The sequence below is a fragment of the Ascidiella aspersa genome, chromosome 6 (assembly GCF_963924565.1).
Source record: "Ascidiella aspersa chromosome 6, kaAscAspe10.2, whole genome shotgun sequence".
Classification (NCBI taxonomy): Eukaryota; Metazoa; Chordata; class Ascidiacea; order Phlebobranchia; family Ascidiidae; genus Ascidiella; species Ascidiella aspersa.
This window is the reverse complement of record NC_139452.1, coordinates 15,989,238-16,008,158: the sequence shown is the minus strand read 5'-3', so window position 1 is coordinate 16,008,158 and position 18,921 is coordinate 15,989,238. Positions and strand designations below refer to the sequence as shown.

General features: G+C 34.4%; 1 protein-coding gene across 2 annotated transcripts; it reads right to left on the bottom strand.

Moving 5' to 3' along the window:
• Positions 1–1,580: 1,580 nt before the first annotated feature.
• Positions 1,581–14,824, bottom strand: LOC146140465 (DNA-dependent ATPase/E3 ubiquitin-protein ligase HLTF-like). Of its 2 annotated transcripts, none has more exons than XM_083391253.1 (26): positions 14,588–14,824; positions 13,386–13,499; positions 13,064–13,230; positions 12,764–12,912; positions 10,678–10,748; positions 10,374–10,448; positions 10,062–10,170; positions 9,864–9,961; positions 9,319–9,416; positions 9,044–9,126; positions 8,216–8,288; positions 7,812–7,885; positions 7,687–7,752; positions 7,455–7,514; positions 7,328–7,383; positions 6,986–7,132; positions 6,404–6,545; positions 6,047–6,182; positions 5,611–5,790; positions 4,926–5,047; positions 4,430–4,611; positions 4,005–4,124; positions 3,793–3,905; positions 3,422–3,536; positions 3,091–3,213; positions 1,581–1,844 (listed from the first exon to the last, which is right to left on the bottom strand). In XM_083391253.1, the coding sequence occupies exons 1-26, from the start codon at positions 14,588–14,590 to the stop codon at positions 1,692–1,694; spliced, it is 2,829 nt and encodes a 942-aa protein (XP_083247379.1). In that variant the 5' UTR covers positions 14,591–14,824; the 3' UTR covers positions 1,581–1,691. The 2 variants fall into 2 exon arrangements, with proteins under 2 accessions (XP_083247379.1, XP_083247380.1); XM_083391254.1 differs by having other exon boundaries at positions 10,678–10,745.
• Between the last annotated feature and the right edge of the window lie 4,097 nt (positions 14,825–18,921).

The window sequence follows — 18,921 nt, the reverse complement described above, 5'->3', positions numbered from 1 at the left end:
CCTCCTTTTTGATTTTCTGGTTACACCCCTCCCTGGAAAATTTTCTGCGGGCTCCCCTGAACACGATCACATTTTTTGATTTTCCACCCACCAGGTTTTACATAGACGTTGTGTTTGGGGAGATATTGCTTTGATAGCCCGCTACAAATATAAATTTCGCTTAGGACTTCCACCGAAGAAGTTCATTACATCAGATAATATGGCCTACGCATCACTCGGCGTATAGAACCAATAGCAGATGAATATGTGAGAACCAGGTCCAAACAGTAAGCAGAATACTGTAGCCACTACTGCAGTCGGATAACATTATAAGCAGCCTGGTCTGAACCCCATTGAATTTTCCAGACATGTTGCAGTCCAGCAGTCCCCCCGACACTAAAGTATGCAAAACCTGTATTGCGTTGGAGGTGTATTGGCCCGTCAAGCTTTTTAACTGACAAACCCGAGAAAGCCTTCCCTAAGTGTTAGCTCGCCATTGATCTTTATGGCAACGTATCTGATACAGATGGAAAGTTTCTTAGAACAGGAAATATCCGTAGTTTCGGCTGCTAGAACAGAAAAGAACCTGGCCTCGTTAAGTCTTTTAACTAGCCTATTGATTTCTGTATCAAATCACCGCACACCGATATAGGTTCGTTCAGGATTATGCAACTAGTCAACGTTGCATTTAACGAACATTTCTCGAAGTGTCTTTTTAGGATTTCGTCTAACCATTGTCTCAAATCTCAATAAAGATCTACAGTTTCCATGGTTTTTAGAGTAGTGCTATTGGTTAAGATTACACAACGGCCCGGGATGAATATGCCCTCTCAAAGCGAAGTTCTCTTCCATACAATATATATATAATAATTTCAAAGTTTGAGCTGCCTTCGGATTTTAATTAATCGCGCTGCCTAGCTCCATTAACTGTTGCTTGCTTCTTATTCCCTCGGTCTATCTGCTCGTGTACAAATCCGGCTGACGATTTAAATGCTGATTGAAACGACTTCACTTAGCAGCAGAAAAATGGTAGGCCTACCGGTACCCTATTTGTTAAGCGCATGTTTGTTGTACGTTTCGTTGGCGTTATTCCAGTTACAAAACGGTTTTATAACAAAAATTTTCAACCTTGATCCCCCAGCTGTGGTTGACCCAAACAAATAGCAAAATTTACAAAACGCACTCGAACACATGTACCTTAAGTAAACATGGTGCATGAGCATTTCACAACACCTTTAAGGGTTCATCAAATCAAAACGAAGTTGAAGTGCACTGATTTAGCGTATAGTCGAGTGTATAAAACTTGATGGGCAGCGCCGCTGCTGACAGTGAAATTGTGGATGGACCAAAATCAATCACACATATTACGCGGTCAAAATTTTAACCTTATCGTCATACCGAAATATGCTTGCAACCCAGCAAGTTATTTAACTCGCCTAACTAAAGTTGAGTTTCTAATGTAGCTTTTCTTCTTAAAGTGTTTTTTGAAAGAAAATGTAGTAAAAACATTTAAAAGCAACAGTAAAAAAACTAACATGTAAACGAATAAATGTGATGAACAACAAATTAGTGTCAGTATACCAAAAAGGGTATACAATGGGGTCGGAAAGAAACATATGATGAAACGTCGCTAACAGTAAGTACAACAAAAATAACACTTTACAACAAGATTTTGAAGCAGGCTAACTTTAGGAGCCTCAAGCTTGTCGGAATTATATGGCAGCCAGGATGCGCAATTCGTCAATTCTTTTTTTCTGCAACTCTTTCCCGTTCATTGACTTATGCGCTAAGTCGCGTTTTGTTTCTTGTATTTCAATTATTCTCTCTTCGATAGATTGTGAGCAGATAAACTTGATTATCTTGACCTAAATAGATACGCTTAAACTGCAAATCAACGCTTTAAAAATATATAAGATAAGTATATTTTACCTAAAAAAATTAGTAAATCAATTCAACTAAGAGTACTTGGGACATGTGCTTTGCATTGTTTGAAAAGTTTGTCCGCAATTTAGTGTGAGTTTAAATTGGCATATATATTATCACATTACACAACCTACGTTTGGCAGCTTTACATTAGAGTTGCCTCGAACGGACTCCAGCCATAAGACCAAAATAATAACAACATCAACATCGAAATAAATCACAGTTTGGATTCAGGCCAAAATAGGACTACTACCTAATAGTCTGACGTCTAAATCGGAATAAGACGTAAATCCGTCGGAATAAGACCTAAATGGCCATAATCAGGCCTATACAACCTGTTACCCAAACCCCGTCCCTAAGTACATTACTAACTCCCCTAATAAGTTATAACCCAATTTCTCACCCGCACCATTGCCCTCACTAACCCCAAACAGGGGCAAACAATCCTGTGCCAAAACAGCAGGGCCCTTACTAGGGAACCCAAACGTCGAAACCAGAAAAAATCAGCGGAGTAACCTTTTTTTATTGGACTAACTGCCGGGCGACATGTACTCAAGTCCTATTTTGCAAAAAATATTATTGCGCTATAGTTTAGGTGTCTTATACCAGTGTTTCTTAAACTGGCGAATGGTTCACCCCAGGGGGAACAAAATTTTTGCAGGGTGAACAAAATAAAAGGGGTGAAGAAGGGCGAACCACCAAAAATGTATGATAGCTCTGCAGAAAATCGACTACTGAACTTGTGTTTTTTTGCTTATTGTAATAGTGAAGTTGGTTTGCACCGAGTGAAAGTTGGTTCCACTGAGTTAAGTACAAAAATTTGGTGACTGTGTTTTGTGTTTTCGTAGCTTTATATTTCTGGACTCGAGAAATTGTAGATTTCCAATGGTAAAACTAGCTTGAGTTGATCTTAAAAAAAATCGAAACAACCTAAATCATTTTGTGATGTTATATATAGACGAGATAGTTTTATCATATCATGAGACAAGGGTGAATAAAATCTGGAGATTGATGCTAGGGGTGAACAAAACTAAAAAAGTTTCAGAAGCACTGGCATACACTATATTGTCCCTAATAAACTCGAACACCGCAACTCTTGTAAACTGTTTGGTGATGACATTCGATATCGAGAATGTTATTTTGTCCGAAAGCTTCCTTAATATTTGCTTGCGGTTTCAATTGTTTTACCTGTTTTGTTTGTCCAAGCCTGTGCACTCTGTCAAAACACTGTTCCTCGGCAGCTGGATTCCAAGCTGGCTCCATGAGAAAAACACGTGACGCCGTTGTCAGGTTCAGACCTACTCCGCCAGCCTTTAATTTACACATTAAAGAAATGACGATGGAAAAAGAAAAAGGAAAACGCACGAAAGCATGAAAAAAGTTAAAGTAGAAACCAAAAGTTAAAACCAAAGTTTTAAACAGACATCGGATGGAGACTTTATCGAAATATGAATTAAATAATAATAGTTAACTTATACAAAAGAGCTTTTTAATATTGGTAAAAAAAGGTAGCAGATACCTTTAGAGAGAGAAGCATCACTGGTATACACCCGTTCTTGAAAACTTTTAGGGCTTCTTTTCTCTTGGCGCTATTTAACGCGCCGTGAAACAGTATACATGGGACGCCTTTCGATCTATAAGAATCACCAAAAAACATATAGCCTACATTTCAAATTGTTTTGGTGGCAAATATTTTATAATAGTGTTAAGTTTGATAACATTGCTTAACTCGCGAAAAAACTCGATTTGTCTAACTAAAAATGGGCATTCTCGTGCTACGTCAGAGTAAGTTATTAATTAGTAAAAATTCAACTTAAAGAAAATATAATTTTGTGAAACGCAAAACTCCCACTCGCAACGTAACGATCAATTATCCAGAAATAAACTTACTGCAAATGCTTTTCAATGATACAGAGAAAGGAAGTAAACTGCGACACGACCAGGCTTTTAACTTGTGGCTCTTCACGTCGTATGCGCAGCAATTCAAACATCAGCGCGTTCACCTTAAAGGAAAAAAACGTGTGAAACCGCAAATATGAGATAATACCAAGAAGTAAATGTAATCCCTATGCAAATGTTTCGCGTCATGCAACCGAACATACCTTAGTACTAGGTTTCATTGCCTCATCAGTTAAAACTTCACGTTCATCCACCTCCGGGGGAACTTCTGTAATTTCAGTTTCTTTTACCTCACGGCGACACAATGGGCATCGCCCAACATCCTTTAACGTTGAAACAAAGTTTACATTTGGAACTATAACGTAAAATTGGGGAAAACTCGCACAAGTAAAAAATAGTGTAACAAACATACATGGAAATTATTTCGGCCTGTGGGATCGCAGTTTGGTATTTTTATTACTAATTTATCGTCACCTGTTTTGCTCTCAAGAAAAGCCGAAACTCTAAACGATAATATTCGATGTTTCAATAAGGGTTCATATGTTTGCCAAAATTAAAAAAATACAGTTATCGGAATGTAATCGGCCATCAATAGGACATTACAAATGAACGACAAATATGACTTCACCCGCGATGAGCTGCAGATAACTTCCGAAATACAAGTCTTGCAGAAGATGTGAGCGCATCTAGTGATGACTGGTAGGTTGAGCGAACCCAGGCAGACGCAGCATTCTTCCGCAGATCCTGATGCGAGTAACATTACAAGCTTGGCTACAAGTTCTTTTGCTTCCGTCGCTGGAACGGAGTAACCTAAGTAAAACGAATACAATTTTCAAATTATAACGGATTTCCCCAAATAAATAAAAAAAATAAAACAACTTGACTATCAAAATAAGGATTAGCTGATTTTTAACATAATTTGTGTAGTGTCAATGAGAGAGCGCCTTTATTTTTCATCAGAAAAGCGTTGCCCAGTGCAGTTACAAGTTACAACATATACGAAAAATTGTTTTGATCTTTTTTTTACAATGTTACTACACAAAGCAAAAAAATATAATTGTGTCAACATAATTTTTAAGTCACATATCTCTTACGTTTTTTTTGGAAAACAAAAGATGGCTGACCTTTTTCGAGTTGATCAATTGCATCTTTTGCTAGATAGGAATGGCAACATATCTGACGTAATCGCATCAAAATTACTAAAACCTCAGCGTATTTGGTCATAATGTTTCCGTCATCCAGCATACTAAAGTAAATAGAACAATAAATAACTAAAATGGCAGTTGCAGTATGACATCTTATTTTTGCACATGTATTATATACTAATACAAATAAAATAATAACGAATCCGCTACAGCAGTAATTATCAACTTTTTAGTAGATCCTACCCCACCTAAAGGATATAAAATATCTAATTTAAAAAAATCACATAATACAAAAGAATTTACGATACAAAAACAGCAATGTAATATAAAAATGGTAACATTCAAAGGCCTTTAATAAAATAAAATAATGTATAAAACTGTTTTTTTTTCTACCAACTCGAAAAATTGCTGCTTCACAACAAAAATCTAAATAAAGTCAATAAAAAAACTCAATGGACTTGTAGTAGTGTATACTAGTCTACTTTCAACTTGAATAATCTAAATATAAGGCATGGTGTCAAAATAAAACTTTTACAAGTTTGAAATAATTTTAGGACTATGAACCAAATTACATAATCTAAATAACTTCACAAAAAAGTCGAACTACCCCTTTATATTTTCAACAAATAACTATAAGAAAAAAAACAAGTCAATTTCAAATTACGTTCGAATGGTCATCTTCGTTAACGCATCCATTCTGTTGTAGATTAACCTGTCTTCTGCACACATGTCAAGTTTTTGTAGCACTACTTCTCGCGACGGAAGATTGACAATTGGCTTCCCGTTGATTTTCTGCTTCTTGGTTCTTCGCATGCAAATTGAACCCATTAAGCACTGGATTCTCCTGAGATATATTCGATTATCATGATTGCAGATCAAACGATGTACGACAAGTTCGACAACCCTACATGTTACGATTAAATGCAACAACACAGTTTAGAATTTCGGTACACGGGCCCTGGTTTCTGAAACCAACACATTTACGATTAAAATACATAACTATATACAAACATCCTTTAGTTACCAATGGGCTACATCTATCATAAATTAGCAAATTAGGTCACTTTTTTAATATACTTGCTTGTATGGTATGCACTTACGTTAGAGCTGCCGATTCACAACTGCGCAAAGGCCGTTCGATTGTTCTCTGCCACCAAGATCTCTCGGTAAACGGTTCCAAACCCAGGAATGAAACAATCGGCCATAAGTCCTTTATTGAATTTTGAATTGGAGTACCTAAAATACTCAGTATTCGTATGCTAATTAATTCTACAATAGCCTCATATTAGTAAATAATAACGTTAACATTTTAAGTATTAATGTGATAAAATATTCGGGGCACAACGGTATTTTTTTTTACAAAAACGCCAAATAACCGTGTTTTCTTTGTGCCGAACATTGCGATACTCGAAATACAGTGATGTATAACGTGCTGTTCAGAACACTTAGGAAATCACCCGACAAAATCCACTTTCTCTCGGATTTTATATTGCAGCATGCTAACGTTTGAAGAGAGGAAGGATTTCTAATCACGTGACCCTCATCGAGAATCACTCGCAGCCAGTCGGTCGACTGAAGGTGTCCCTGTTTCTTGCAACGCTGAAGAATCCAATTGGGCATTATTATATCAAAAACATAGCATCTTATGTGTGCTTTGAATATTGTACTGTAACTAGTGCAAACCGGCTTTTTCACCCAAAACATGTTCGAAACCGATTTTTAAAACATTTTGTTTATTACTAGGGATTTAAAGAGGTTTCGCTGGTCCGACAGCGATACACTAAAATACAAAAATAAAAGTCTTATTACAAAAACATTTGCATTCCTTAAAACATAGGGGACAGATGGAATAATAACGATGGTAACTTTTAAATTGACATGTTTTTTATATCCCCCTACATGGTTAAATGACTTTAATCAGATAGCAGATTAAATCCACCACAGGATTGTTAAATTTGGCGATCAAAGTTAACACAAAACAATACCAGCCACATCTAACAATATAGGACATCTTATGAAACAACTGCTAAGTGACCAACCTTAAATTCATGTGCTAGGGTTTGATAGGTTGTTATGACGACATCTTGTTGCGCAAGGTGGTGCTTTTCGCAACTACTTCGCATTGCTCCATGATAAACAATGGTATTTAGGCTAGCGTTTGGTTGGAGGTGCTCTTTAATTTGATCCTTAATAAATATATTACTTTAATTACAACTAACCATCTTTTGCATAGAAAGGTTTGTAAATGGCGGTCACTTAACAATAAAATATAATACCATAGTTGTCATTGTGGCATTTCATGGAATGAATAACAACAAAGCATACCAGTGTTGTATTAGTATTTAGATTAAGTAATGCAACCATATATAACAATAATAAACCTCCCAATTTGAGATTACAGAAAGCGGGCAGATGATTAACGTTGGTTTTGACAGACCTGCAACAATCAAGAATGTTTAAATGGCTTCTACCTCTAATAACAACAAAATAATCTCTATAAAGTATTACCTTTAACAAACAAGGTCGAGACATGGTTAGCAGGCTGACTTGGTGGTCCCAACATACTATCTATGTTAATAAAAATGCATTTTTTTACTATTTACATATTTAATACCAAATTGCTATGCAAATTGTTACCTGGCCTATAAAACTGTTTCTGTATTTAAATAACAAAAGTTAAGCAATACAATGTCTGTATTGCTGGAAAAATCTTAACAATCATTTACAAACAACATTCTACCTTGTGTTTTGCAATAGCCCAGGTTGGACTTTTGTATACTTTTCTTGGATAGTTTTTGTTTTTTCTCTGAATAAAAATACACAAAATATAGTTGCACTAGTATGAGACTTAGGTAATCTTAGTACCTTTGTTTGTCACCATATTTGAAACAGTGTAATTAACAACTTTATCATCATATCGAGCAGGTCTTTTGATTGCCCTGAAAATATTTTTTTTATTTAGCAAAGTAACTGACTACATAAAGATCTGCTTTAAGGGTGCTGTTCACCTGCAACACATTGCAGGCAACACAAAATGTGTGAGTCAAGTTTTGTGAATACACTAAAATTCTTGGTTGAATTTTTATATTGTCGCTGTAGTTTTCAGTTAGTCCCACATAGAGCATAATAATTTCAACTTAATATTAGGTTTAATCCCCTATGTATATTAATTCGTTTGAACTAATCTTTTAGTTTGAATCTGACCATCAGGCACTATAAACAATCTTCTTGGAATTGTAGGTTAGGATACAAATATAATAAGTTCTAACCTTTTGCTACAAACTTTCGCATTTTTGGTTGCTGTGTTTTCTGTTTTCTGGTTCTGAGACACCACCTTAAAGCCTTTAAAAATATTTTCTAGTTAATATACATGAATTCGCATCACAGAACTACACAACTCAATTATATACAGTATTATATGTTGGACAAATAAGGACATAATATGTCGTGTAAGAAGTTTAGATTACAGAAAATCTACAAAAGACTTTGATTAGACCAGTGGTTCTCAACCTTTTATTCTTCGTGGCCCCCTTTGACAGACCCTTAACTCTTGTGGCCCCCCGTTAAAAAAAATGACTAGCATTGTTCGTAACGTGTTTTCACTTGTTTTACTTTTCGTTTTACAATGGAATGCTTGTTTTGCAACTTAACGCCCTTTAGGGAAATATCTGTACCTGGCATTAGACGTTAGTTGCTCACCCAACTGCATTTAACGGACACCTAATGATTAGGCGAAGGTTACCGGCCAGTAATTAGTCATGGGAAAAGACGCCAACGCCGCATATAAGGCTGCATTTGAAGCTGCAGCACAGCAATTGTTTCCCACAGAAATATGCTGCGTTAATCAAAGTTTTCCGCGATAAAACGAATAAATTATATCGTTTTCAATAACCTGATATAAACGGAAGAACTTTTGTAACACCATGACCTAGGTTGAGAGTTATGCCCGTGGCCCCCCAATCACTGCTCCGTGGCCCCCCAGGGGGGCCAAGGTCTACGGTTGAGAAACGCTGGTTTAGACATTAAGTATCATTTTTATTGGTGCAATAATAGGGAGTTCAAAAATTGTAAAAATAAAATATTTTCAATTTGTTCACCTTGATTAGAATCCTTTACCTCAGCATTTCTGACATAAGTAGGGGAAATATTGGACACCTTTGCATAAAGGCTTTCCTGCGACCTGTTTTAAAAAAATTAATACTATTTGCAATCTAGGAATATTGCAATAAACAATTTTGAAATATTTATTTAATATTGTTAGACAAATTGTATAATTAGAATTTAGAAATAATCAATTAAAGAATAAATAAAATATATAGGTTCCTCAATAGCCAAGAATGTTATAAACTTATAACCAATAGCATAATCCAACCTTTCTGAATCACTTAAATTGGTTTGGATTGCCTCAAATAGTTGTTTGTTTTCACATGAATTGCTTACTATCAAAGCTATTGCAACAAGTGTTTTACCCTGTAAGTATATTAGCATACATTTATATATATATATATATATATATATATATATATATATATATATAATACATGTGTAGAAAATTGAAGAGCATTCATTTCCAATTTTAAAACTGTTACTCAAATTGCTGGTGTGCTTCTAATTAAAATCAGGATTTTACTAGAAAATTGCTATAAATATATATTTTGCTATGTATTTTACCTAGACCTATTTTTGATTTATTTTATCAAAATAAAAGTCGGTTATGTCTATTTAATGACCAAAATGACCTAACTCTAACAAAATATTAGGGTATTAATAAATGTATTGTTTACATTCGCGGTTTTCTTTTTCAGGTGTACATTTGAACTTTTCTGGCCACAGGCCAATAAAGGCACCCCATATCAGATATAAATAAAAATAAATGACATATGAACTGCTTTTTATCACATTTATTTTGTATCTTACCAATCCCATATCGTCGGCCAAAATTCCACCCCTGACCTTTCCTGGAGGCGTCACAGTGTGAAAGTTTGTAATAGTGTTTTTAAATACAATGCGTCCATCTATTTAAGAGGATGAAAAGAGACAATACCAAATTATAAGACTTAAGGAAGCAAATGATAATTTCAGTGGTGAGACGTTAAGTAAAAAAATTGTAGATACCTTTATGCTTTGTTTCCTCCCAAAATGGTGGCAATTTGTTGCCATGTTCTTTTCGAATCATCCAGCACAAGGCTTGCCGCTGGTGGCAAAAAAGCTTTGTTGAAATCACCTGTATCACAGGTTGCAGTAAAGTAACTGTTACTAAGATATATGTCAAAAAAATGATAAATGATAAAAAAATATTTATATAATATAAAAAAAAAAAAAATACAGAAGTAAAATTTAGCGATTCAAGCGTAGGAAGTAATATTGTCATATTAAAAACAGACATTGAACTTTAAAACCATCAGTTTGTAATTGCTAGCACAAAACCTGTGCTTGTTCAACTTCAGAGGTGTGATCAATTGCTTTTAGATTTTCAAACAGAGAATCTAGTTGACTTTTGACCTAAAAACAAACTGAATTTTGAATCTTAATGACTTGTCCTAGAAGTTTTAAAACTAAAGGATAAATTACCTAATAAAAACAATATTGAAAATAATATTAAAAACAATGTTAAAAATATGCATCATAAACCAATCCTCAAAAGTTTTTGTCAAGAAGAATTAAAAATTGTTATTTAAGCAAACAAAAACTTTCCCAACTAGGTCAGGTAAAGTAAGCATTGATTATTAACCTGTGACTGAGAGATTACAACAGATTTCACAGAAGGTTGAAAGTATAGAGAGCTTGATGACGCCCCTCCTTCTGCAACACAAACAAGTACTTGGGAATTGCTAAATCAACACAGGAATTGTAAAATCTAAGTCTCACCACACCACAACTTTAACAAATTTTAAGATTTCATTGCAACAGTAAATCGTTCAAATATATTAAAATCTATTTATTGAGATCATTTAAATAATACTGATATTTATAGCACAATAGTGCAAGTTGATTGCTTTGCAAGAGAACACTATCATGACAACACAATTCAATATTATTGATTGACTATATACCAGTGAAACAACACAGAAATACTAAAAGTCAATCACAATTGCTTGAAGCAGGGAAACAGTATGTTTATTTGGTATTCATTGGCTAAACTTTAATTTAGACATTATGCATTAGGCACTTAATAATTGCTCTTACCTAATATACTGTTTTTTACTAAACTGATTTTAACAAACATGTTGTAAGGCCATACAGAAACCACAAAAAATGGTGCTGAGGCAAAAAAAATAAACACTGCATAAATTGTGTTGCAAAAGGTATGAAGACACACAATGCAATGACGACATTAGAAAAAAATAATAGATTCACACAAAAAAGTCAAAGTCCCTTGGTGTTAACCTGTTTATATATATAAAGATGTAATACTCGGGAGGGGGAATAACTTTTATCCTTAATCTAAGTCAGGCGCGGGCAACATGCGGCCCAATGGGATTTTGTGCGGCCCGCAGACAGTTTCCGGTCTTACAAGATAATGGCCCGTTGCCACAGTCTGCCGCAAACGCCCAACTATACTTCCTTAGAGGACTGAAGCCATAATAAGATTGAAATACAAACAACATCAACGTCGGGCTAAGACTAAAATAGGACTAACACCTAATAGTCGTAATATCGTCCAAGTCGGAATAAGTCATAAATGACCAGAACCAGGCCTATAAAACATTTTACCTAACCCCAAGTACATCACTAACTCCCTAACAATTTCAACCCCACCAATAACCCCCCAAAAATGAGGTGCGAAAACAGCGGTACCATATAGGCACCCAAAACGGCCTATGCCATACCCATTGCCCCCGATCGTTCCATACCCTCTCCATACAGTTTTGGGCGTTATTCTGGCCATTGAGGCCTTATTCTGTCAAGTGTATTACTGCGTATTTGGCGTTATTATGGCCGGGTGTTAATACTATGGTAATATTGATTTTTTGCTTTAGGTATTGTTGGTTTTTAGGTCTTATTGTGTGTTCCTAAATTAGATTTAGAATTATTTTCCTTTGGGTTTTGCCAAGAAACGTAAAGTTGACAAGGAGGATCGCAAATTTAACAAGGGTTGGCTGCCAAATTAATTTTTCACTAAAGTCGGCAAGAAAGCATTATGTTTGCGGTGCATTAAAAGTGTTACCGTGTTTAAAGAGTACAACATTAGCCGCCATTATGCGACAAAACACGCAGACTATGGCAGTTCGATTAATGTATCGATTCAGGAATCCGGCCCGCCAAGTACTTTATTTTCCCATAACAGGCCGACCGACTGGAGAAGTTGCCCGCCCCTGATCTAAGTGAATATACTTTTTATATTATGTGTATTTTTCATATGCAGAAAACATGGAGAAGTATACACAAAATTAATGCTACGAAATATCTACAAAACAGGAAAAAATAAATATATATGATAAAATGATTTCCATGAGGCACAATGCTTTTTTGCAGGCAAACAAATACAGTTTATAAAGGGGTGGCATGGTGCCCAACTCCTTTGCAAAATATTGATCTCGATTGACTCTGCCATATTGTTCTGACTAAACATAGCCTAGAATGCATGATAAGTTAATGAGATGCATTCTTGGAGAGAGTACTCATATGAAAAAGATTTAAAGATTTTAATTTTATGGGTTTGCTATTATATTGCCATAACCCAGATAGGTTATTATAGAAGGGTAAAACAGATAAATTTTTTTGAAAAATTTAATAAACAGAAATTCCAATGAGTATTTACATCTTTCTAAAATATTTCTGCAACAAACCCATGTCAATTTAAGAAATTTACTTACTTTGAGGCAATTTTACAGGAAGTCCAGTTTGCAAAATGTAGCCACTTTTGTGAAGAATTAATTTAACTGAACTTTGTTTCTCTTCATCTCCCCAAAATGACAGAATTACAGGAATAGAGTACACATTTCCTGAACCTCGTGGAACTAATCTAAGTACAATGTATACAAAAACATCCTTAATCTAATTAAAGTATATCAAACCACAATAACTACAAAAGCTAACAGAAAACAAAAACTCAGATGTGGCCTAATCTATTAAAATATATGCACTTAAAACATTTGGGTATTATTTAAACACACCCTTCAATTCTTGCAAGGCGTTGGTCCATTATTACAGCCAATGCACAAGCTGTTTCCCTTTTGATGTGGCCAACCTGATCACTCATAACATTGTTCACCCTGACCGCATTGCAATCAAATGGATTATTAGGCTCTCTTTGCAGGCTCACCATTTCACGGTTGCTCACCTGGCAATAGAATTAATGTTAACTAAATACGATGAAGTTTATCACTTGCAGGTTATGGGTCAAGTTGCCTTCATTATGCTATATCTATGAAATGAACAATTTATGTTTGTTTTACATTTTTACAAATAAATTACTAGCAGAAAACTGTGCAGTACCATGCCAGAGTAATAGCGAATTCCAACGATATGTGCATTGATAAAACCATAATAAATATCCTCTGATGCAAAGCTGTCATCCAAATCATCCATTGAAGTGGATAACTCTAGGGACTACAAGTATAATCATTAATCAGAACAAAAACTCACTAGCATTAAACTTTTATGGGTTAAAAAGATAACTAGCTGACACAAAAATGAAAAGGGGAAATCGCATAATATGACATCAGGCCAAAATAGATTTTTACATATTTTATTGTAACTTTGTACAAATGTCCAAACAGTGTTTTCTTGTGAAAGAAAAAACTACAAAAACTTGTATTAACAGAATTTAACAACCAGAAATCTTATGAAAACTCATTAACACTCTTGAAGATGGTCAAATTTCTCAATATTCAAGGCAGCTACATTTAAGGTGAATATGCATTATCCGATAATTCACATAAACTATATATGAAGATCTTTAAAGGTATCACGCTAAGAAGGTGAGGATATGGTTTAGTTCAAACTGCCATATGTTCATTAATGTTTTTTGTAAATTAAACAGTGTTCCAGGACTCAATCTTTATTACATCTGAGTGAATATCAAATCCAATACAGCTGTAGATAGCATATTTGTGAATTTTCCAAAAAAATATCTTTATTGATTTTTAACATGGTAAAGAGAGCACTGGGTTATTAAAAGAGTAATTATATTTAACCCAAACATATGTTGCAATACTACTTTTTTAATGCATATCAATAACCTTAACCAGAGTTCAGACTTGTACAGGTTTGCGTTAATACCTTAGATAAATCAACTTTATTTATAATTGTTTCTATGAAGGGCAAAATCTGGACAAATATAAATATAAAATAAATTGTTGGGGATAGTTTTGGGCTGGTACACAGGGGTGGTCTTGGTTGTGTTACCAGGTCACTCGGCTGAGCAACTCTTAGTTATTATAGTTTATGTTGCTGTAATCCAGTTGTTTCAAACCTGGAGGGCAAAAGGGCTTTTCTGGTGTGTCACTTTGTATTATTTGTTAAAGAAAAACCCCAAGAAAAAATATAAAATTTATTAACTAAAATTTGAGCAGTCCCGATTTTACAACTGCGTTAAAAGCATTTGACTCAGCAGTGAACCAATCATGTTTATGGTATCTCCATTATGCCTGTTTACATTCAATGGATGTATATATTTGTAAAATAAACCAACTTACCATTTTTTTATATAGATAAATAAGTTCAAGATGAGAAAGTTCTTTAACAGGTCTAATAAAGTTTCTATACAACAAAAGCTTGCCAGGTATTTCAATAAATTTGTAATAAAAAAGGTTGTACACAGATTAAACAGCTGACCTGATATGGTTGATCAGTTTACTAGATATTTGTTTTATTTACATTTAAGTAAAGTTTTAGACGTGTTTTCTAAGAAAAATGTATGTTTTATCAAATAATAGTTGACAAGCATATTATATACATATTTATTATAGTAATTTTTATAACTACGAAAAAAGCACAAAAATAATTTAACTGCAATAGCTCATTAAAATATAGACGCTAATTTTTATTTTCATTGAAAGACATGACCATATGATCTTACTGTCCTACAAAATAGTGCAGTAAAAAATTGATCACTTTTCATTAATGGGTCTTAAAGATTCAAAATTAGTATTCAAATCCAATTATATTTTGGAATGTCTGGTAATTGGAAATAGTATAATCTTTTTAAAATGCATAAAAGCATAGAAAAAGGCTGTCTGCTTGTATTACAACGATGGCAAGTTTAGATTTTTGTTGCTCATTTTCAATCGTTACTGTTCCACAAGAAATTATTTTAAGTAATATTTTTCTGTTTTTAATTGTTTATTGTCATTTACCCAATAAATATCAGATGTCATTTAAATATTACTTGATGAGGGGCTGCTTATAATATCATTCTTCTTTAATTGTATTCCAAATGCTAAAGAAACATTAGAAGTAAAAAATAAAATAAGGACATCTAGACTAATATCCAGTGTGGTTCAGTGTGGTTACACCAGGTTGCAAAGTTTAAGATAGAGGGATTGGTTTTATGTGTCCCGCATAGGGATGCTCAAAGTAGAATATCGAATCCAATTCTGCCGTTTATTTCGGGTAATTGGAACCGATATAATTTAACGTTTTAACGCGGATTGTTGCGCCTAATTGTACAAACGCGTGTGGTAAGTTGGCCTGTCGCTGCGGCGACCAATTTACAGAGCTTGCTTTAAATGTAACCTGGTAGTGCAGTGTCAGCGTTTTTTCGGGCGACCAATTACCGCGTCTCGCGATAACGTTTGTCTAATAATTGAGTGTCAATCAAGCATTATTGGGCAAGCGACTAACGTGTAATGTCTGGTGTGGAGTGCGCAATTTCCCTAAAGCCGATAAGTTACAAAAGTAACATTACGTTTGTAAAACGTTCTGGCCGTCCAACAAAATGCAGTGTAATTGTCAACAATTCGTTAAGTCAATAGTAACTTTGTATTCTTTGCAGTACATCATTTGACTGCATAACAGATCAGAATTGTGTAACAAGATTGAAAACTTGATATTGCATGTGCAGCGACTGATTGAAATATTGTGCCAGGGTTTTGTAGATCATTTTTGTTTGTTTATCCTGAATAGTCTATGTACACATTTCAGGAATTCAGTTGGACTGAAACTAGAAACACTACTTACTTTGCAAGATGGGACATAAGTAAAATGCAGCAATCTTCCAAAAAAATGTTGTTAAATAAAATATATCGAGTTGGTTATATTTTACTCAAAAGCCTTTAAACTCGTGCAACCCTGGGAGTCACAGGTTGCCAACCAATGTCCCATAGAATAATGTAATTGTTTTTTATACAGTGCTTTTAAAAACTGATTTGGTCATTAACCAAAACTAAAATCATTCAAAAATAAAACTGCTTGAAACCCTTTGTTTTACAGAAACAAGATTAGTTTTAAAACAGCCTGAATTTTATGTAGCCATGAGCTCTTTAGTTGACCTTGGAAATTCAAGAGAATCATGGTGTGCAGTGGAACTCAACAAATCACAGTCATGGTGCAGGACTGAACGACACCATTATGCTGTTAGTGATTGCTATATACATATTGCTGCTAAGTTGTTCTTAAAATGCATGATATTTATATTTAATCTGTATTAAACAGGAAAACTTTGAAAGTACAGTTTTCAGCCCAAATCGTAACATGGTATCGGAACCAAGATGCCAATGGAAGATTGATGCACCAACACACAAAGAAAAAAGACATTATGCCATTCACCGTAAGACAATTACATAGGGTTTACCTAGGCTATACATCAATTCAGTGGCGTATCCAGGGGGGGGGTTGGGGGTTCGGACCCCCCCCCCTTTTCGTAAGTGACATTATCGTGTTTTGTTCGTTTTGGTCAGAGTTTTACTCACCGTCCGAAGCTGCGTGTTTTTAAATGTAATTGGGTCACGCGTCTTAAGCTAATGCGAAACCAAAATCAATAATGCGAAACCAAATTTTTTTTATTATGATGTACACATGTTAGAAAATTGTTTGGGCGATTTATTGCTGTGATTGGGGGCCCTGTAGGGTAGATTAGATTTAATCCCTTCCCCAAACAAAATCGAGGTTAAATAATTTAATAAAAATATACTAGGATTCGCTATTCTGGATTCGTTATTCTAGATTCGAAACCTATTATTCTAGAATACCTTGGGATTCTACTTTGAACATCCCTAGTCCCGCATTTTATGAAAAATTGTCCAGAAATGAGTTCATCTGCATAAAGTCGAAAGTGCATTTTAACTGAGCTTACAGTTTTTTGTGGTAATTCATATTCTGCTACACTTTTTTTCTTTAAATACCTTCATTATAGCTAGGTAATTTCAATCTACAAAACCCTGGCACAATATTTCAATCAGTCGCTGCACATGCAATATCAAGTTTTCAATCTTGTTACACAATTTACACAGCTGTCAAGGAATATTAGGGCGATACAGGCAGCAACATTATTTCATATCGACTGCAATTTGTGTTTGGGAGATGTTCGTGACTAAGTACAAATAAAACACATGTTTTTGCAAACTTAAAAAACATAATAGAATTAAATTTTGTTTTTTAATAAAAATTTAATTTCGATTTTGTTAATTTATGCATTTGATGGTAAGTGGTAACCAGGTTTGAATATATATGTTGAATTGAAATCAAATTGTATACTACAATAAATGTTTTAAAATTCAGGATTTTATTTAGCCTTAATTTACAACAATAAACATCTAATTCCATCGAGATATGATATCTAACTTATTTATTAAAAACAATTAAGGCGCTGGTCTAGAATCCTACCACAATGCACATTATTTGGGTTACAGATTTGGGTTGGGGTGGGTCAAGTATTATTCTTAAATAATGAATATAATAATACTTGACCCACCCACACCTAACGCTAACTCTCACCCTAAACCAAATATTGTGCGTTGATTTAATGTTGTGGTAGGATTCTAGACCAGCGCCAAATTTAATTTACGCTTAGAACTATATAATCATTTTATTATTCCAAATATAAAATAAATATATATGTACATAGTTTTAATATGATTGCCAAAATATAGAAAGCGCGTATTCGTAGCTTTTCATCATCAGAGACGAAAGTCATAAATTCATACTCCTCAACCATGCCTCATGTGGATCGCCCTAGGGAAAATCCCAGTTTATCGACGAAAAATTAATGTAATAAGGGTATTTTTCATTAATTTTTTTTAGGATATAAGGAAAAATATTTAAATTTTATCGTATATTGTTTGTTACTACCTTTTATTTAATTGTTTCTACCTATTATTTTAAAGAAAATTTCGGTAAGGCAGCGTGAAAAACATAGTTGATTTTGCTTAAAAATAGATACGATATGCATTTCTATGGCAACCAGTTAGTTAAAAACAGCGACCAACAACGAAAATATATATTTCAATGCTATTTACGCACCGTGCGCATAGTATTTTACGAGAGGTATTTTGTGTCTGGTGTATCAAATACATACCAGACGAAGTTTTATTGTTGGGAATACAACGATAAGTTTGATTTAAATCTTTTACGAGGGAAGGTACAGCCAAAACTAGGAAATACAATCGGGATCGGCAACAGAAGGAGAAGGGTATAGTCACAATACAGGATACAGCTGATAAATATATAGTAAAAAAGGCGCTGGTCTTGAATCCTACCACAACTCACGTTTTTATTTGGGTTAGCATTTGTGTTTGGATAGGTCAAGTAATATTCGTAAATATTAAATATAATATTATAACTCACCCACACATAAACGCTAAACCGCACCCCAACCCAAATGGTGTGTTGATTTGATAATTGTTTGAACGCTGTTTTGGATTCTAGACCAGCGCCCCGAAAAATAATTGATAGTCTATTTATTTGAGGATCTGACGCATCACAATGCCAAGTATCGCAAATGATCAAATAAGTTTAGACCATACGGTAGCAATCTGTCCATATATGCCGGAGCTGCTAATCAAACACCCATCTTACAAGTAAAAGGATATTT

Coding starts and splice junctions, on each gene's coding strand:
- LOC146140465 (XM_083391253.1), bottom strand. Junction 5,791..6,046: donor TGTGAATCGGCAGCTCTAAC/GTAAGTGCATAC, acceptor AATATATCTCAG/GAGAATCCAGTGCTTAATGG. Junction 4,612..4,925: donor AATTGATCAACTCGAAAAAG/GTCAGCCATCTT, acceptor CGTTTTACTTAG/GTTACTCCGTTCCAGCGACG.